Here is an 18,488-nt window from a genome sequence, read left to right as displayed (position 1 = left end):
CATAGGATTAATCTAATTTTAATTTATACAGTGAAGTCTAATTAAAGGTGCAAATGTTGGAATTTGGGAATCATGGAATTTTTCTCCACAAACCTTTTCTCCACCAAGACCATCTATAAGAGCCACGGCATTGGACATTTTCTTCTTGCATGCCTCAGCATCATCCAGCAGGTCTTGCTTCTCCTTCATGGCGGCGTCATACATTGCCTGTGTAAAAATGTGCATAAACATCCGAGATATTAAACCTCTGGAAATTCATAGAAACTTGAACTTCAGTTGAAGAAATTTTTGAAAATTCTGAATGCAAATACAAACATTGGTGTTAACTATATATTAAATATAAATACTTATGAAATACTAAAATATTTCATTAATTTTTCAGAGAATTTAAAGTGGTGTTTTGCCCGTATCTGCAGATGAATGCACATTTGAGAACTGTTAATGTAATCGAGTCATGAAGATAATTTACTTAAAAAAAAAAAAACAGTAATTGTTTTCCAGCCTTAAAAATATATATCACACCTGAGCCTCATCCAGCTCTCTCTGCTTCGAGTCCAGTTGTTCCTGAGCATTTGATAGTTCATCCTGTGCCACAGTCAAACGAGCCTCTTGAAGCTTTAAGTTGGCCTGCGATCCACACATATACAGGAAATGAATACATTAATTCTGTTCTAAAAGCTAGAAACATATGTAAGATATTCTGCTTAAAATCTTCTTTTCTGTTCCATTTAAGAAAAAAAAGGAATTTCTGAAGGAATATCTGACACTGAACACATTGTTACTAAAATGATGATAAAAAATTCAGCTTTGCATCAGGGATAAATTACATTTATAAATATATTAAAATAGTAATTTAAAAAAAAGTTATTTTATTATATACAGACTTGGTTAGCATAAGAGACCTATTTACAACATTTAATTAATTGTAACATACATTTTTTTTTAAAAACTACTGACCCCAAACTTTTGTACAGTGGTATAATTCTTTACTATATACCCAATGATGAATGAGTCTGTGGAATATTGTGTCACCTTTAGGGGCAGAACTTCCTTATTTATGCCAAAGAACTCCACCATTGCTTGAGTCCAGGAACAGAGCCCTGCTACACTACCACAGGTCCTCTTAGCTGTTTCTAGGTTATAGTCTTCCATTGCCAGATATGGAGTAAGTAGTTCGACCATCTCCTCTGTAATAGTGTCCTTTAAAGAATAATAAAAATGTCAAAGAAAATGTGATGCTGTTGCACTGTGAAAACATATACAAATAAATTATTTATATATATATATATATATATATATATTATATACAAAACTCAGAATTTCATTAGTAACCATGATCCATTAATGACTTTAATGCATCTAATCACTTTGACCCAAAAGGAAGGGTCAAATAAGGTCAGATAGAAATTCATATGTTTAATCTTTGCTTTATTTCTGTCCTAGTGTTGATTCCACTGTGACTATGCTAACTATTTTAATTATATTGGCCTCAGGCTGCTCTAAACTTGGATCATTACTGGGACACTATATTCCTGTTTACATAGCCTGAGCAGATGCATGTTCCAGCAACCAACGACCCACATCCCAAAGGGCACTCCATCAGTGATAGAATGAATGGCAGAAAGTCTATATTAATCATATGCAGGGAATATATGTATGTATGTATATGGGGGTTTCCACTTGAACAGCTATGAAGAGTTCAAATGGCAGAACACAAAACATTGATGGGAATTTCATATAGATGGCATTAATATATTGGAGAGATGTAGAGATTTACTATTAGTGTTACATGATTAAAATTGTTGTGGAAGATTTCACAATTAGTGTTCTTTTAAAATCATGTCCATCCTGAATATAATATTAACCCTCCTCTTACGTTTACTTTAGAAAAATCAAAAAGAAAACAAAAGGCACATCATGTTTTTAACAAAGTTTTTATCATGTTGATAATTTAGAGGTTGTACAAATTTGCATATCGAATAATACAGTAGGTTTTAGAGAGTTAAGATCGAAATCAAGTGATGTGTAGTCAAAGGTGTGTGCATCAGTTACTTTACAATAACATGGCTCATCCAATAAGATTTCAGAGCCAGACCTATCACTTTAATAAAGACCTAAAATGAGGATATTACAGTATTAATCAGTATTACAATGTGTTGCCTGACCTTGTTAAAATTCAGCAGCGTGCCGAGGAATGCAGAATTGTTCATCAATTTAAGAGCTTCAGGCCATGAAGGTGTCACACAGAGTCTTTCGGGGTCCTGGGTGACCAAATCTACCCGTCGCTGGAACAGCAGCAGTACACAGTCCATGATCCGCATGATCAGATGTGGAGGCTTTCCCAGTTTACGAACTGCCGCGATATCTGCAGGCTTTATGGTCTAGAAACCCCAAATGGTATAAAGCTTTAAGTTAACTAAATTCAGGTAAGGTCTTTAAGTGCAAAAATGAAATACTGTTCACAAAGCATTTAATTCAATCATGTTATACTGGTGAATTGGTGTGCTCCGGACATCTACCTTTAGTGCACCCTCAGCTGCCTCTAATGCTGGTTTGGCCGCCTCAAGTTTGGACTCAGCCACCTTTTTTTCCTGCTCTATCTCATCCACAATCGCCTGGGCCTTATCTTTCACCTTCTGTACCTGAGCCTTCACCTTTTCGGCAGCTTGTGCCTTGGCAGTGACCTCCCGCAGAACTTCACCTGCCTTCAGTTTAGCCACCTCCAACACCTTCTCCTTCTCTTTCAGCTCCCCACGAAGCTCATTAACAGACTGCTCCGCCTCCATGAGGCGCTCGAGACCTGCAGATGAGATTAAATAGTTTAGAGTATAAACAGATGCTTTGCTGCTACATAGCAGATCGTTCTTTCCATAATTAGGTTCATTTTCAGACTGTTTGATTCAGCCTTCTATGAGAATTTTTTTTTTGTAATATACTTTTGGTTACTTAGAGAAATGATTAGATCAGTTAAACCAACTATCACCAAAATAATTGAAAACATGATTTTTTTTAAAAAGAAAAAGAAAATATATATACACATTTTAACATCCAAAAATGTTTTCCATTATAATCAGGGTTTTAATTTTTTTCTGAAGGTTTCTTTCACTGACCCTTTGTTGAACATAAATTTGACTTTTTGTATGCATTTATTTATTTTTAAATACATTTTTATCCTATGGATGTAAAGTGACTTTTTTTTTTTTAAATGATCATACATTTACCTCTCTAGACTAAATACTGATCATGGTAATGCTAAATACCAGGCTGAGAGCAATTTCACTTTTGTTTAATCCAAATGTAAAGAACAGCAACAAATCTAAAATTCTGAATCAAAAACAAATGTAATTGCAAACCTGTGTTCATTCGCTCTGCAAGCACCCCCACATGTTCAATTTTTTCTGAGTAAATCGTCTGGTATCCCTTAATAAATGCCAAATAGGATTTGGGCGTCACATAGGTCTGACGCCTGAAGCGCTGGAAGTACTCTGTGCAGATCTCAGCCACCATGTCTTGGAACATTCCCATTGTTTCCACCACGCTCTTCTTCACCTCGTCTGAACAACGCAGTGAATAGTTAGAGAGGAAGTGCTGAGCCACGGCTACTAAAGCATCCCGTGGCCATCGCTGGAACCAGTCCACAGTGCAACCTGAGATGAGGCCAGGGAACTTTAGTGCACGGGAACGCAGTTTCTCACCAACTGGTGAGAAGCAAAGAGCCACATGGAGGTTACTGCGCACCCTGGACAGGAAGTAGTTGTAGAGGTTGTCGATGGTGGGTGGGCAGCGTGGGAGATCCTTCTTCATGACGGGAATAAGACTTTGGGTGATCTCATCTACCTCATCTCGAGCAAACAGGTTTGAGACTTCTCCAGACGCCAGAACGTTGTTCATGTACTCCAGAAAAGCTTCATCCTTGATGTCATTATCTGTGAAGATGAAGGTCACGCCCTTCCCTTCCAAACCTGCAATTCTGTACAGGGCTTTCAGGTCCTCAATTAGATTACTCACATTGTATGTTCTGTAAAGGGAGGAATTGTGTTAAATCTTGTTAAAGAAAATATATTCACATTTGACTTTGTGTAGACTCTAAACAATTAAAAAGGACATAAATATCCACCAAAGTAAATTTACACACATTTGATAGAAAGTTTACAGTGGGTTTAAAATGACCCAGGGTCAAATGACCCACTATTTAACTATTTAAACTGTGAAAAGCGCTAAAGACAACATTGTGAAATCAAACCATCAAAATTGAGAAGAATTATAATATTCTCACCTTGTCATTGTGATTTGAAAGCTCTGGTATCCAGCAATAAAGGATGAAAGTCGGGTGAGACTCTGTTTCCCAGAACCGCCGACTCCAACCAATAGGGCATTACCACGAGCTGTCCGGATTATCCGCGAGATTTTCATCAAATGGGTCATGGCATCCTGTGAGAGTGTATAGAGGTCAATGCGAGATGAATTAAAAATGTACATCTATCTATATTACCATTTCAGAAGTATCAACATACGCGAGAGACTGTCCATGAATTTTCTTGGCAAAGTTTTTTCCGAGGTAGTTTGCAAGGTCTTTCCCCAACCCTCCCCATTACATGGCTTGGGACACACACACGTTTTTGGACTGTGTGGGGGAAAGTCACACTGACACAGGGAGAACATGCAAACTCCACACAGAAAGGACTCATGGTTCAGCCATGGCTCGAACCGAGGACCTTCTTGCTATGAGGCGACAGAGCTACCCACTGAGCCACGAGGGTGAGGGTATGAGGGTATGAGGGTAACATGATCGGTAAATGACTCTAGTCGGGACTCTAACTTGGGATGCCAGGGGAGCAGCTGTGCCATATTTCGGAGCACTGTCCACTTTTGGCAACATGTTAACATTAGCATTTTTGTTCCACTAACCTCAAAGAAGACCAGATCCATGGCTGCTCCTCTAACAGTTTCATTATACTGTTGTTGAAACAGAGACAGGCGCTCTGATAGGGCCTTGAAGGAAGGAATGGGCTCATAGATCTTTGGTATCTCAACCTCTGTCTCTTCAGGTTCATCTCCTGTCATCTCTGGAGCGTCCCGCAGGAAGTCCACAAAGTACCCTTCCCATGGCCCCTGCTCCAAAAGACTAGGACCATGATCCTGTACTGTGATCTGCAGAGCATAGAAAAGTAAAGCAAACAGATGATATACATGTAAAGAAATGCATATTAATTAAATAACATCTATGATTCTTTTACTAAACCCAATAAATAGAATCAAAAACAAAATTTGCTTCAATATAAGTAAACATCCTGTGCAATAGATCATGAAGCCTGTAAGGATTTAATTGGACACACCCTCTCCAAAATCGCATCGAATGTCTCTCTGTCTTTCTGATCAATGAAGCGGTCGGCGATGACCCGTGAGCACTCGTGGCGGAAAAGAGATGCCATCAGTTGAGGTGTCTTACACACTTCTGATCCCACAGTGAGAATTCCCTGCCATATCCTGCTCAGATCACGCAGATTAAAAATGTAGTGGAACTTAGCTGGGGAAGGCAGCATCTGAAAACAACATTAAATTAAAATGATTATATTATTAATATATGCAACCGTTTAAAAGTTTGGGGTTGGTAAGATTTTTTTTTATGTTTCTGAAAAAAGTCTCTTATGCTAAAGTAAAAATACAGTAAAAACTTTAATATTCTGAAACATTATTACATTGTGAAATTACAATTTTTTAAATTTTCAGCATCATTAGTCCAGTAGTCAGTGTCACGCGATCCTTCAGAAATCATTCTATGATGTTGATTTGTTGCTCAAGAAACAATTTATTATTGTCCAATGTTCAAAACAATTGGGCTGCTTAATATTTTTGTGGAAACCATGAGAATTTTTTTCTCCATGATAATTATTTTATGAATTGAATGAAATATATATAAAAAAATAATATATATATATATATATATTTTTTTTTAATGGAAATATTTTTAACATTATAAATGTCATTAATGCATCCTTGCTAAATAAAAGTAATAGTTTTAAAAAAAAATCTTACTGACCTCAAACTTTTTAACATAAAAGTATATCAAATATATTGCATAGCTACCATAATATTATAATTTTCCCATAAATAATTTACAGGATAAGAATATAATGTTCTATTGTCTATATAGGCCCAAAAGATAAATGTCGTTCATGTTGATCAACTGCTACAGAATCAAGTTTACAGCTTACATTGAAGCATACTGACCACAAGAGGACACCATACGCTAATAATTTGGATCACCTTGTGCTGTGACACAAGCACAAGCATGCATGTTTAAAAACGATAAAAAAGTAATGATTTCCTGAATTGAAACCAAATTTGGGGAGCCTAGAATACAGAGTCCCACCCCTACGTTTCATGTACAGCAAGTAATAACTCTTTTGATAAAAATACCAAAGCAGTACCTTAGCTTTGACCGCTTGCCACACTCTCCTGGTGGTAGGAACCAAGGCGGCAGCCAGTGAGCACACCTCTTCCGTGAAGCCTCTTTCTGAGCAAAAATACCCACTGGCCAGTGTGTGGAAGATTTTATCTATAGAGGAGTTGGATGGGAGAGTGCAGTTAAACACACAGAACTGGCGTTTGAGTCGCTGGGGGATATCATTGCGGCCACCTCCAGGGTGGATCATGGCAGCCGCCAGCTGCAAGTCGACTATGCTGACGAATTCCCCAGGCCGTTCCAGGCTGTAGAAACCTCCTTGCACCATCAGCTGACGAACAATCTCATTAGTGATCTGAGTGGTGAACAAAAACACTAGAGGCTCAGTCAAAGAGAATAAGAAATAGGATGCTATTATTGTTTACTTAATAAAATGTTGGCCCTTTTTTTAGATTTATTATGCCATGATAAGATGGTAGCCTAATTCAATGTAAATTTTTCTGGGATTGTAGTTGAGGCTATCAATATAATATACATTGTGCTTACAGAAATTGACAAAAGGAGCATGTGACTCCTTACCTGATCGCCCCACTCATTGATAACTGGCATGTTGATGTCGTCAATGAAGACGGTCATCTTCTTCCCTCCGGGAGGTCCGTAGGTGGTGCCCATGCGTTTGTCTATATAGCTTTCGATGGTCTGCTGAAACATGCCAGGCAGGGTAGCCGAAGAGAAGTTTAGGCTTTTGCTCATTTGTGTTTCTGGGTCATACTTGCTGGTGTAGCCCTGTGGAAACGTTTGGATAGCATGACTTGCAGAACTCAGATGCCTTGTTTTATAATGCACATTTTTGCCTCAAAATAGATAAAATTCTATTTACCTTTAATTAAGTTCAGCTATATACTAAAGTTCAAAAGTTTAGGGTCGATAACATTTTTTTAAACACCAAGGCTGCATTGATTCGATCAAAAATACAGTAAAGATGGTAATATTTTGAAATATTATTACAATTTAAAATAATTATAATAGTTTTAAATTTTTTTGTAATACATTCATAGTACATATTTTACAAGCAATTGTGTTATGCTGCTCATAATAGCATTCATTAACTGAAACAGACACGCACCTTGATCATGACTGTCTTGGCTGTTCCCTGTTCACCAATGAGCAGAACAGCTTTGCCTTGCTTCATAATGGTTTGCATGAGAAAGTCTGTCCGTATATTGTCGACATTAGGTACGAGAATGGAGGCATAGTCAGGAACCGTGTCTTTGGGGTAGTTATACTCTGGCACCTAATGATGACATTGCATATGAAAGGTATTATGACAAATAATGAAAAAGGTATGACAAACCATTCATGCTCTGAATAAAAAGATAAACAGGGGGTTTGGCAAAAAAAAGAAAACTCAGGAAAATTAGGCAAGCTAATTCATGTATTTGTGGCATGTAACTGACTATAATTAAAGATCAATAATGGGTTTTAATCTATACTTAACATTAAACATAGAAAAATTATGTCATTAATTACTCATGTCGTTCCAAAACCGTAGGACCTTTGTAGGATCTTCGGAACACAAATTAAGATATTTTTGATGAAATCGGAAAGGGCGAGTAATTAATGACAGAATTTTTATTTTTGGGTGAACTAACCTTTTAATGATCTTACCCTTGTAGACCAGAGATCCCACTCTCCAGTCACACTGACAACAAATTCAAAGATGGTCTGGTCCCCCTCTGTGTTGGGCAGGTCCAACCTGGCATTGTGCTTTTTGAGGAACACCTCCATCTTGACTCGATCTTCCAATTCCAGCAAAGCACCAACAGACCACATCACAGCAAACAGGAAGAGACGGTTGATGTATTCCTCTGTTAGGTGCCTCTCTTCAACCTCTGGCAATAGGCCCTGTGTTAAATAAATAAACGATCTTTTACTTGAATTTCAAGATTATAGATCACGATCCTTATATTTTTAAGATCTGATGCTTACATATATACATTGTTAGTGTATATTAATGTAACACGCTACACAAGCTTTACAGCTTCATTTGGCTTGTTACTTTATTTAATGATTCCTAAAAATAATTGTGTCTGTGCATCATAGTTTACCTTTAACAAATCAATGGTCTGCTTGATGTACATACATTCAAGCAGCTGCATTTTGGGGGAAACCGCAGTGAAGACAAAATTCATCAAATCCTGTGAAAAATGTATAAGTTAGCAAGGAAATGTGTGTAAATTAATAATGCAATTAGTTTTAGATATCTCACAGTTTCATAGGATCAATAGTCTGTGAGAGCTCTTCAAAACTGTGTAAAAAATTCTCTGACCTTTCCCTAGGCAATGTCAAAGAATCAATAGAACTTTTTATTCATAAACCCCTAAATGGCTTAGAAGCTTAATGGTAACAAAGCATTGTATTGATCTTTTTTATATTGATGTTTATATCTTTTATCTCTAGATACCCTGTCAAAATGGAGCTAAATATTCTTATTGTATTAGTTAAGCTGTACTCCAATAACCTACGTATCAGAGAGTATGCAAAATACTGCCCAAATATCTAGCTGTCACCTGATAGATAGAGTTGAAGGAGGCCAGTAGCATGTCAGCTTGTGTTGCTGGGATCTTTTGCAGCCAGGCCTGCAGTATGGGTTGCCAGTCAAGAACAGAGGAGCTCATGAAGACCATTCCATTGCGGGACACAGTGGCAGGAGATGCATTGTCGATGTTGTGTGGCTCAAATACCACCTTGCAGTTGGGAGCCATTGGTATTCTGTCTCCATTTGCCAGGGTTAGGGTTTTGTTGTCGTCTAAGACGGAGTTGAGATTTTCAATCCAGATGGCATCAACTGGACCATCAAGAACAATCCATATGTGTTCTCCCTGTGAAATGTTTTACCATGGAGTAATATAATTGACATTTTGAATTACTTAAAAGTGAAAGTCTTGAGCACCAGTTAATTTATTGACAATGCAATCAAACTGCAATCAAAATTTTATTAATTTAAATCTCTAATTACTTGTTTAATTGCCATTCAAAGACATATTGATCAGTTGGGGTTGGGCCCATAAAAATGTGACTAATGACAAACAAATTATAAATGAAAGAAAATTGCTTATTGCCAATAGAGTCAAATTTAAAGATTAAGCATGACAATCCCGTAAATTGCTTGTGACACAACTCTCTCACCTTCTTGGCCTTTAAAGTTTTCCTCCAAAGTGTGGAGAAGATACCATCTGTCCAGTCATTTGTGGCCACATCCAATGTTCCAAACATCTGGGAGGCAGTAATGGCCTTGGGATTCATCCTCATTTCTTTGTGTGGATTTCCACAATCTGTCATGGCTTTCATTAGAGTGTGGATACATGTGGTCTTTCCTGTTCCACTGGGGCCAAGGGTCATCATACCTACACACAGAGAAGGTATAGATGGTTGAGTGCAAGGACAACGTTGACAAAATGTGCATGCCTACAATCTGGGCATTTTACAAAATCTCATTCTTATAACTTTAATAGAAGTAAAATGGAGAAAGACTAACCATGTCTCACTCTCTGAGTCTCATATAGTTGCACAAGTTTGAGAATCCAGGGTGGGTGTGCAATCAGTCCGGCTTCTTCAGCTTGTTTTGTGATAGCCCCTTCCAGCTCAGGATAACCAGCTTTATCCAGCATGATGCCCGGAAACAAGTCGTTTATCAGACTCATGAACAGGGGCTCATCTTCATCCACCTGTATGGACGAAGAGGCAGGAACAGAGTCAATTGCTAAGAATGTCTGTGACACACTGACACATTTATCCTATTGCTTCAAGGTTTTTATTTAGATTTGGATCAATCATAGTCACCAGTTTGGAGAGGTTCATGTCACGCAGAACTCTCATGACCACAGTCTTTTCTGGCTCATTTGGGTTGGATCTCTTAACAGCACCCAGAGTTCTCAAAACGGACAAGATGTTCCTCAAGCCAAAGTCATAATGAACCTGTTAAACAATAAAAAATTATGAATAGTATCAGGAAGATCTATACCATGACCATCAACAAAGAAAACATCTAATGTATTTATTATTTAGTTATTTATCTAAATATCACAATATCAGCATCAAAGGTTATATTCATGGTTAACTGAAGAGTGATACATTTTAAATAATAATTTAAAATAAGTGATCATTTAAAAACATGCTCTTCACATACAAAACAAAAAATAAATAACAACAACAATAACAAAATTAATAATAGTTAAAATTAATAACATAGAACAAATAAATAAAAATAATAGAATAGTTAAAAAAAAGTATGTTAATTAGTCCATTAATGTAGGTTAATTAGTCCATTAATGTAATTTATGAATAAAAACATTGCCAAAGTTAATTATATTAAAGGAGAACTCCGGTGCAAAATGAACCTGGGGTGTAATAACACATCGGTACCGAGTCGACTGGTCTCTGGGATTTGTTTTCATGATAATCGAGTGTAAAGAATTTTATCTCTAAAAACTGTTTAGCTTATAACGCTAGTATATGGGGCATATAATAAGTAAAAAGAGAAAAAGAGATTAACTAGCGATCTCTTTTTATACTTTTTATGTGCCCCATTTACTAGCGTTATAAGCTAAACAGTTTTTAGAGATAAAATTCTTTACACTCGATTATCATGAAAACAAATCCCAGAGAACAGTTGACTCGGTACCAATGTGTTATTACACCCCAGGTTCATTTTGCGCCGGAGGTCTCCTTTAAGTATAAAGTTAATTATAACTCCATCTAAGTTAAATAAAGCTGAGTAGACCACAGTTTTCTCCACTGTCTTTGTCAGTTTCCACTCCTGCTTAAATATTACTTTTAAATATTTCAAAACTGTGGTGAGAACTGATTGATGAAGTTTGCAGCATTAACACTGTTATTTCCCTAATTGTTACTGTGAAGGTGCTTGTAAGCACTATATAAATAAGTGTGACTTGACTGAAATGGGAGTGCTTTGTGAAACATTAAAAAGCCAATAGATTTAGTTAGTAATATATTGTGGGTACCTGTTTAGAAAGCTGTTCCTCACACAGTTTGTACAGAGTATAAAATTTACGGCTGAGGACTTGATTTTCACGAAAACCTGCGCTGGCAAGTTTCACTCTCATGATGATGGCTCGGTCAGGCACCATCATGGCCACTGTGCGGAACTGAATTTTCAAGTTCTCAGGCAGCTCCTGCCGACCAGCATAACCTGGGTTCTGTGATAAAAAAAACACAAATGAATGGAGGGGAAAATATTGAAGAAATAATATGAATGAAAATTCATGTACATCAAAAGCATCTTAGGTGTTTCCCCAGCAGGCTACTTTGATGACTGCAAATTAATTACATGAAGGACGAGGTGGGCTAAAATGTATCATTTTACCATGGTAAGGAAGATGCCAAACTCTTTATCCATATCCACCAAATCTCCATCTGTGAATATGAACTGAGTTTTTTTGTTCTTCTTGCACTGCAGGACGATGTAGATTTGTTGAGCAGCTACTGAGAGCACAGGCAGCTCAATGCGGTTAAACTCATCAAAACAGCCCCATGCGCCAGACTGGGCTAATCCTGTTTGACAAACATTATAAACATGAAGTGCCAACGAAAAAGGTCACACACTTTTTCGTATGCATGTAATATGCATCCACTATTCTGATTAAGGGTCAAACAGGTGCTCTGCTAAGATTATTTTAGAGGTGGAGAAAAGAAAGCAGTTTGAGTAAATTGTTAAGGTGCACCTAACCTTTATAGATGCGGCCCAGTCCACGGAAGTCCATCTGGTCAGAGCAATTGAAGACAACCACATATTTTCCCAGGCAGCGGCCCATGTCTTTGGTGGTTTCGGTTTTTCCTGTGCCAGCAGGGCCAGCAGGGGCCCCTCCCATACTCATCCCTAAAGCCTGGGACAATGTGATATAACATCTGCAACGAACCAACCAAAATAAACAAGTGGTTAATACACCAGTCAAAGGGTGCTACTCATTAAAAGCCATTTTTGCTGACGCTGTCTTAGTTTCTAGAACCTGGCCTCTTCAATGTATCTAAACTCGCCTGTCAGTTAGAGGTGTAATAACCAGACGATCAGTGCAGCCCAGATACTCATTACAGTAATCAAACTCCACGTCTGTGATTTGGATTATGCATCTGTCCATGTCCTCTATGAAGTAGAAGCGTGACTGTTTCTGCCATTCAAAGTCTAAAGGTGACCGGATGTTCATTCGTACCTTGAGGGGGAGATTCAAAGGCAATGTGAAGTTTAGAAGGTTACTTAATCAATATGATTGTGAACTTTCAAGAAATACACACTACCGTTCCAAAGTTTGGGGTCAGTATGTTTTTTTTTTTAGCAAGGATGTGTTGAATTGAGCATTATTGAACTCAAATTTTCAACATTGATGTTCAAGAAATATTTCTTAATATTATCAAATCGACATATTCGAATGTTTTCTGAAGGATCATGTGACACTGAAGACTGGAGTAATGATGCTGAAAATTCAGCAATCACAAGAATACATTACTTTAAAAATAAATATATATTCAAACACAAAACAGTCATTTTAAATTGTAATAATATTTCATAACATCAGATATTTACATTATTTTTGGTCAAAATGCAGCATTGGAGACCATAAGAGTCTTTCAAAAAACATTTTAAAAAATCACACTATTGAACGATAGTGTATAACAGGGGTATTCAAATAAGGTTTTTAAGAGGTCTGGTCGCTATATTTCCTTCCCAGCGGAGGGCCGCACAATACTTCTTTGGTATAGATATACATTTCCATCGGGGTATCCGTAGTACTTTGTAAAAGAAAAAATCCTAAACACTCATAATAGTCATCAAAGATGAGAATCTTGGGCCCGAGAGACAAAACAGTGATGTCTAAGAGTTTTTACCAACATTTACCAACATGTCACAAACCTGCTTCATCTGTATGACAAAGAAAAATAATTGTATTTTCATTCTGTAACAGAATCATTTCTGCATCTGCAATCTCATTTTCTGCAGTGTTTTAGCAGAAATATCAATTTTTCTGCTCAACGTGTTTCTGCTACTGTTGTAAAAATAACCGTGTAATCTGCAGCTCTTAATGTGGCGCTTTACGCTTTAGTAAGAGAAAAGAATCGCTTACGGAGTGGAAAAGGCTAGAACGAAGTGCCTTTGGCTCTAGATAAAAAAATAAGGGGATGTAGTGCCGAAAGATCATTCATTACCATAAACGACCCTGAGCGCTTGTGATGTGTACCACTCCATTTATTTGATGTGCAGCACTTTAAACTGTAGAATCTGTAAAATGGCGCTGTCCGGATGGAGCCGCCATTTGAATACCGATGGTGTATAAGGACTGTGATCAGTTTGGTCTGCAAGTGTCAAGGTGTTTTAAGAGAGTAATGCTTAGCAACCGTTTTATACAAAAGAACCCAAAAATCAATCACCAGGTCATCGAAAATGTCCTTCTGGTGAACATGTATGGTGATGAGCGTCTCATATTTGGTTCTGTCCATCTTGGTCAGATCATGAGTAGTCATATCAATCAGTTCATTCAAAAGATCCAGGAATTTCTGGTTAGTAGTCTGCATTATCTGCTCAAAAACAGACAAAATAATCAACAAATAAGGGAAACATCTTACAAAACAATGTCAGACTGTAATAGAACATTTATATAGAACTTATTAATGGGGAAGAAAAGGAAGAAAGCTGTCCATTAATAAACTGTAACTATTTTTTATTTTGAATATGACATCAAAACACCAAAGTAAGGATAAAGCTTGAACCTTCTTGTCAGACTTGCTATGTTGGAGAGCTTCCTCAGCATCTCTGGTCCAGATGAACTGTATGCCGAGCAGTCCAACCTGAGCAGGGAACATCGACTGGAACTCCACCAGTTTAAAGCCCTGGTCACTAATAACCATGTTGGCCTGTCGTATAATGTTGTGAATGGTCTTCTTGACTCCATCCAGTAACAAACCCAGCCAGGCTTCTACATTACCCTGTGGTGTGAGATCAGTAACTATCTTCATTATCAGTGGATAATTATAAGTTTATGATTTTTTTTGCCAGTAAACCCAATAACTTAAGGTTAAAACACACTTCTCTTCGCCAAGCCACATAGTTGGAGGTAAATTTTTTATGCTACGATTGAGGTTTTTCTTATATGAAGGTAATCTCAGAAATATTATACCTGGGCATTTATTGATTCACTCAGATCCACTGTTTCCCCTTCCTGTGACTGAAAACTAAGTATCTGGTCATAGTTTTTCTCATGAAACACAACTCTGTTCACATTATCAAATAGGTTCAACAGGTGAGCCTGAAAGACACACAAAAAACCCACAATTGGTTAATTTATTACCTGCTGTATTCTATTAAAGAATTTAGATATAGAATAAGATATAGAATAATAACAAAGTTAGATAAACGCACTTGTATGGTGTGGGAGTCAGATGCCTGACCCAGTATCTCCAGTAAGACAGGATCAGAGACGAAAAAGAACCGTGGGAAGACGAGACGTTTCTTTTCCAGGTATCCACTCAGAGATTTCTGACACACTTCCAGCTGTTCCAGAAGGTGTGGCAGCAGCTGTTGCAGTGTCTCGTCCCCAACACAGCACTGAATCACACCAGGAATCTCGTGTGCTCGCTGCATTATTCTCTGCCATGACTTATCAATGTTTTGGAAGCGTTTAGCTTCCTGCAGAGAGAACATTTTCAGAAACGTTAAATATAAAAAATAGTTTAATATAATTAACAAAATTGGCTATTCCACAAATTTTGGGGGGTGAGACATCTATTATTTGTGCACTACTGATGTATCATGTCTTGTGTACTTCATATAAGGAGCGGTATTTGTGCAATGTATGTGAGTAAGTATTAGGAAATTACGCTTTGATGGACACGGCCTTAAGAGATGAATCTGCCTTAGAAGGTAGCTGCCTATGTCGACAATTGACAACTTACAAGGTACCAAAAAGGGTTAATGTATTTGGATTCAAGCTACCTGCGGTAGTTGTTTGGCAATGTCTCCACCCACAAACACAGCCTCCAGGTACAGCCACAGATTCTGCACAGTCAGCCACTTCTCAATCACCTCTGAACTGTTTGACAACTTCTGCACCCACTGCTGGATGGAGGGCTTAAAGGGAGCATTGTATCTTAAACAAGAATTTAGTTAAATTTACATTCCACTGTAATGAAATACAGTATTAAACTGACATTTTTTATATATATATCTATATATATATATAGTATATAGTATATATATTAGTGCTGTCAAACGATTAAAATATTTAATCGCGATTCATCGCATTAATGTCATAGTTAACTCGCAATTAATCGCACATTTTTATCTATTCTAAATGTCCCTTGATTTCTTTGTGTCCCATTATTTTTTCTAATTTTAATGTGCTTCTCACTGTTATAACATAAAAGCAAGCAACTACTGCATGCATGGTTTGGCATGACTGAATACTTCCTAAAAAGCAGACATCAGTTCATCGCAATCTCACACATCCCTGTTATTATCAATGAAGCTGACTGCACAATGAATCTTTCATACACTTTGTTTGTTATTATTAGAGGATTTGCCCGCATACAGAATTCAGCTCTGAACAAAAAGTCAGTTTTGAGCGGTGAGGGGATTCTATCTTAAATGCTTCTGATTGGCCATTGCGTTCAAGAAATCAACACATATGTCTGTGATTGGCTACATCGCTCAACGCTGCAAACATGTTATAAAAAGAAACTCTGGCCTGTAAATCGTTTCTATTTTGTTTTAGTTGTTCTTGTTGCTTTTCTGCAACATATGAATAAAAATCTATTAGTTTTTATGTTTTATTCATAGATATTTCTAGTTTGCAGGAGTCGCGAATCGTTTTATTCCACCACAATATTGCATTACCGCCCGCGCTTGCACTCAGCCATCAAATCTAGTCCCGCGCCGCACTCTATTGCGTTGGGAGTGCACGTCTCTAGATCAAAGGCATCCATTTCAGCGTCTCGCACTCGCCACCCACTCAAAACGTAACGTAAAGGCCTCATTATGCTTCTGCGTCAGCTCCACGGCGTAGCTACGCTGTCACTCCTACGGCGTCGTGGCCATTTTATGGTTCTGCGTCAGATTGAGTTGCATCGCGGTGCATCTGACCAATCACAGCCTTTGTGGTCTGCGTCGCCTCGACGCGTAGTTACAATTTTTTGGAGGTGCACGTCGAGCTACGGTGGAGGGGTTCGTGGCGACGCAGAGGGGTCTGCGGGGGTACGCCGTCGATTCGACGCGTAGCATAAAACAGGCTTTAAGGCTGATTTATACTTCTGCGTCGGACCTACGACGGAGCCTCTACGCCCTAGACTACGCTTTGGTTTTAATCTATACTTCTGCGTCGTTGTCCGTGTTGACGCACGCAGAGGGAGCATGTGAAACCCGAGGGAGCGGTTTGAGCAAACCAATCACAGTACTTGCGTCCTCGTAGAATTGACGCGTTGTTACATTTTTGGAGAGGTGCACGTCAGGGTACGCCGAAGGGTACGCGCGCTACGCACAGCCTACGATGTAGCTCCGGTGTAAGTTCGACCCAGAAGTATAAATTGGGCTTTAGCCTACTACTCTTTGGCCGGCGCGCAAGCCCAAATAAGTGTTTGTGGCGTGCCTGTTGTGTTGTTTCCGGTCTAGCTATCCGGTGTGGTGTTGTAGTTTTTCTAACGTTACTAGTTGTTGCAACAGCATGTGAAAAACACTACCGGTACAAAGTTTGCTAGGCCAAAAAGAACGTTAATCTCGCGATAAAAAAAATTAACGCTGTTAAAACGGGTTTGCGTTAACGCCATTAATAACGCGTTTAACTGACAGCACTAATATATATATATATTTTACATTTCTGTAATATTTTTTCAAATAATTTAGTTATGCTTCGTTGATTTCCAAATATATATATATATATACATATTTGGAAATCAAAGAAGCATAACTAAATTATTTGAAAAAATAATACAAAAATGTAAAATATTGTATAACTATATTCGACAAAATACCTGTTACTCATTAAAGACCCAAGCACCATGAGACTATCCTCCATTAACGCCACCTTCTCTGAAGTGTCCGATCCCTTTAGCAGCAGCTCTCCACGATTCCTGAAAGGGTTATTTATCTTTTGTAAAGTTAATCGATTTTAAAACAAATTAATGAATTTGATCACAAATTCAATTCTTTCTCTGACCTGAATGATGCAAATGTGAACTGATGGCTGCTCCATTCTGTCACAACATCTTTAAGTTTGGCCTCAATGTCTCGCTCCTTCACTGCGCTGATACACACATCCTGGTACCCAAAAGATTTTTAAGATACTGACAGCCTTGTTTTTTTATGCAATCAATCTGGTTCCAACCATTAAGGATATGTTTCATGGTATTGTACATAGATGTAATGGAATATTTAGCCTGCACAATACCTCAATATCTTCTTTGGCTTTTAGCAGAGGTGCTTCCATGACATTTCTTAGGCTAAAATTCACAGCTTCCACTTCAAACTTATGGCCGGTAATATCAGTCAACCGCTGCCAATGTCGGGACATCATTGCCTAGTCGTGAATGTGTATGTTAATACAAGATTTACGTGTTTGTTTGCTGTGTATAAATGCAATACGATGTCAATGAACAGCTGCTTGCTAAACGGCACCTTATTTGCCATCATGTAGAGCAGAGGACAGGTTTCATTGAAGTCATCAATGGTTTTTTTCAGGTCATTGAAAGCTTGCCACTCTTTCAGGGCCGCAGGTAGTTTACGGATCCTTGCAAAGAATTACAAAATAAGCTCTCAAATTTAGTTCATATCATATTTTTTAAAGTTTAGGAAAGTGAGAATCATAAACACCTATTCTGAAAATCCAGCAGTTCAGTATTTATTTTTTCTATATTGAGGTCGGCCCATAATATGTCGTAATATCCAGTAACGCTGTCAGTGACAGAATTGTAGAGGGTGTACAGCTTGGACAAAAGATTGAGCTCTCGTTTGATTCTGTGAAGATCAGGATATTCTGAAAGAAAAATAGAGAGAATGAAAACACAAAAAAATAATAGTCCT

The 18,488-nt window shown here is 37.8% G+C and overlaps 1 protein-coding gene across 1 annotated transcript in view; it reads right to left on the bottom strand.

Annotated features, from left to right (window-relative positions):
• Window positions 1–18,488, bottom strand: part of LOC143752161 (dynein axonemal heavy chain 5-like) — a 57,536-nt gene that overhangs the window by 12,472 nt on the left and 26,576 nt on the right. Inside the window, exons 32-63 of the mRNA XM_077245199.1 lie at window positions 18,279–18,441; window positions 18,084–18,195; window positions 17,857–17,985; window positions 17,626–17,726; window positions 17,441–17,539; window positions 15,411–15,564; window positions 14,838–15,104; window positions 14,596–14,724; window positions 14,189–14,404; window positions 13,850–13,996; window positions 12,464–12,636; window positions 12,156–12,334; window positions 11,793–11,980; window positions 11,431–11,625; window positions 10,250–10,384; window positions 9,945–10,134; window positions 9,596–9,813; window positions 8,977–9,288; window positions 8,515–8,604; window positions 8,075–8,311; window positions 7,533–7,700; window positions 6,986–7,192; window positions 6,432–6,761; window positions 5,337–5,543; window positions 4,909–5,151; window positions 4,277–4,431; window positions 3,354–4,018; window positions 2,520–2,800; window positions 2,166–2,381; window positions 1,033–1,200; window positions 523–627; window positions 94–207 (exon numbers count right to left, since the gene is read on the bottom strand). Of these exons, the coding sequence (XP_077101314.1) occupies window positions 94–207; window positions 523–627; window positions 1,033–1,200; window positions 2,166–2,381; window positions 2,520–2,800; window positions 3,354–4,018; window positions 4,277–4,431; window positions 4,909–5,151; window positions 5,337–5,543; window positions 6,432–6,761; window positions 6,986–7,192; window positions 7,533–7,700; window positions 8,075–8,311; window positions 8,515–8,604; window positions 8,977–9,288; window positions 9,596–9,813; window positions 9,945–10,134; window positions 10,250–10,384; window positions 11,431–11,625; window positions 11,793–11,980; window positions 12,156–12,334; window positions 12,464–12,636; window positions 13,850–13,996; window positions 14,189–14,404; window positions 14,596–14,724; window positions 14,838–15,104; window positions 15,411–15,564; window positions 17,441–17,539; window positions 17,626–17,726; window positions 17,857–17,985; window positions 18,084–18,195; window positions 18,279–18,441 (6,293 nt within the window). The remainder of the gene's footprint in view (window positions 1–93; window positions 208–522; window positions 628–1,032; window positions 1,201–2,165; window positions 2,382–2,519; window positions 2,801–3,353; window positions 4,019–4,276; window positions 4,432–4,908; window positions 5,152–5,336; window positions 5,544–6,431; window positions 6,762–6,985; window positions 7,193–7,532; window positions 7,701–8,074; window positions 8,312–8,514; window positions 8,605–8,976; window positions 9,289–9,595; window positions 9,814–9,944; window positions 10,135–10,249; window positions 10,385–11,430; window positions 11,626–11,792; window positions 11,981–12,155; window positions 12,335–12,463; window positions 12,637–13,849; window positions 13,997–14,188; window positions 14,405–14,595; window positions 14,725–14,837; window positions 15,105–15,410; window positions 15,565–17,440; window positions 17,540–17,625; window positions 17,727–17,856; window positions 17,986–18,083; window positions 18,196–18,278; window positions 18,442–18,488) is intronic.

Source organism: Siphateles boraxobius, unplaced genomic scaffold, assembly GCF_051911475.1.
Source record: "Siphateles boraxobius isolate OS27281-9 unplaced genomic scaffold, OSU_SipBor_1 26, whole genome shotgun sequence".
NCBI classification, from domain to species: domain Eukaryota; kingdom Metazoa; phylum Chordata; class Actinopteri; order Cypriniformes; family Leuciscidae; genus Siphateles; species Siphateles boraxobius.
The sequence above is the reverse complement of the archived record's forward strand: the minus strand, read 5'-3'. Positions and strand labels throughout refer to the sequence as shown.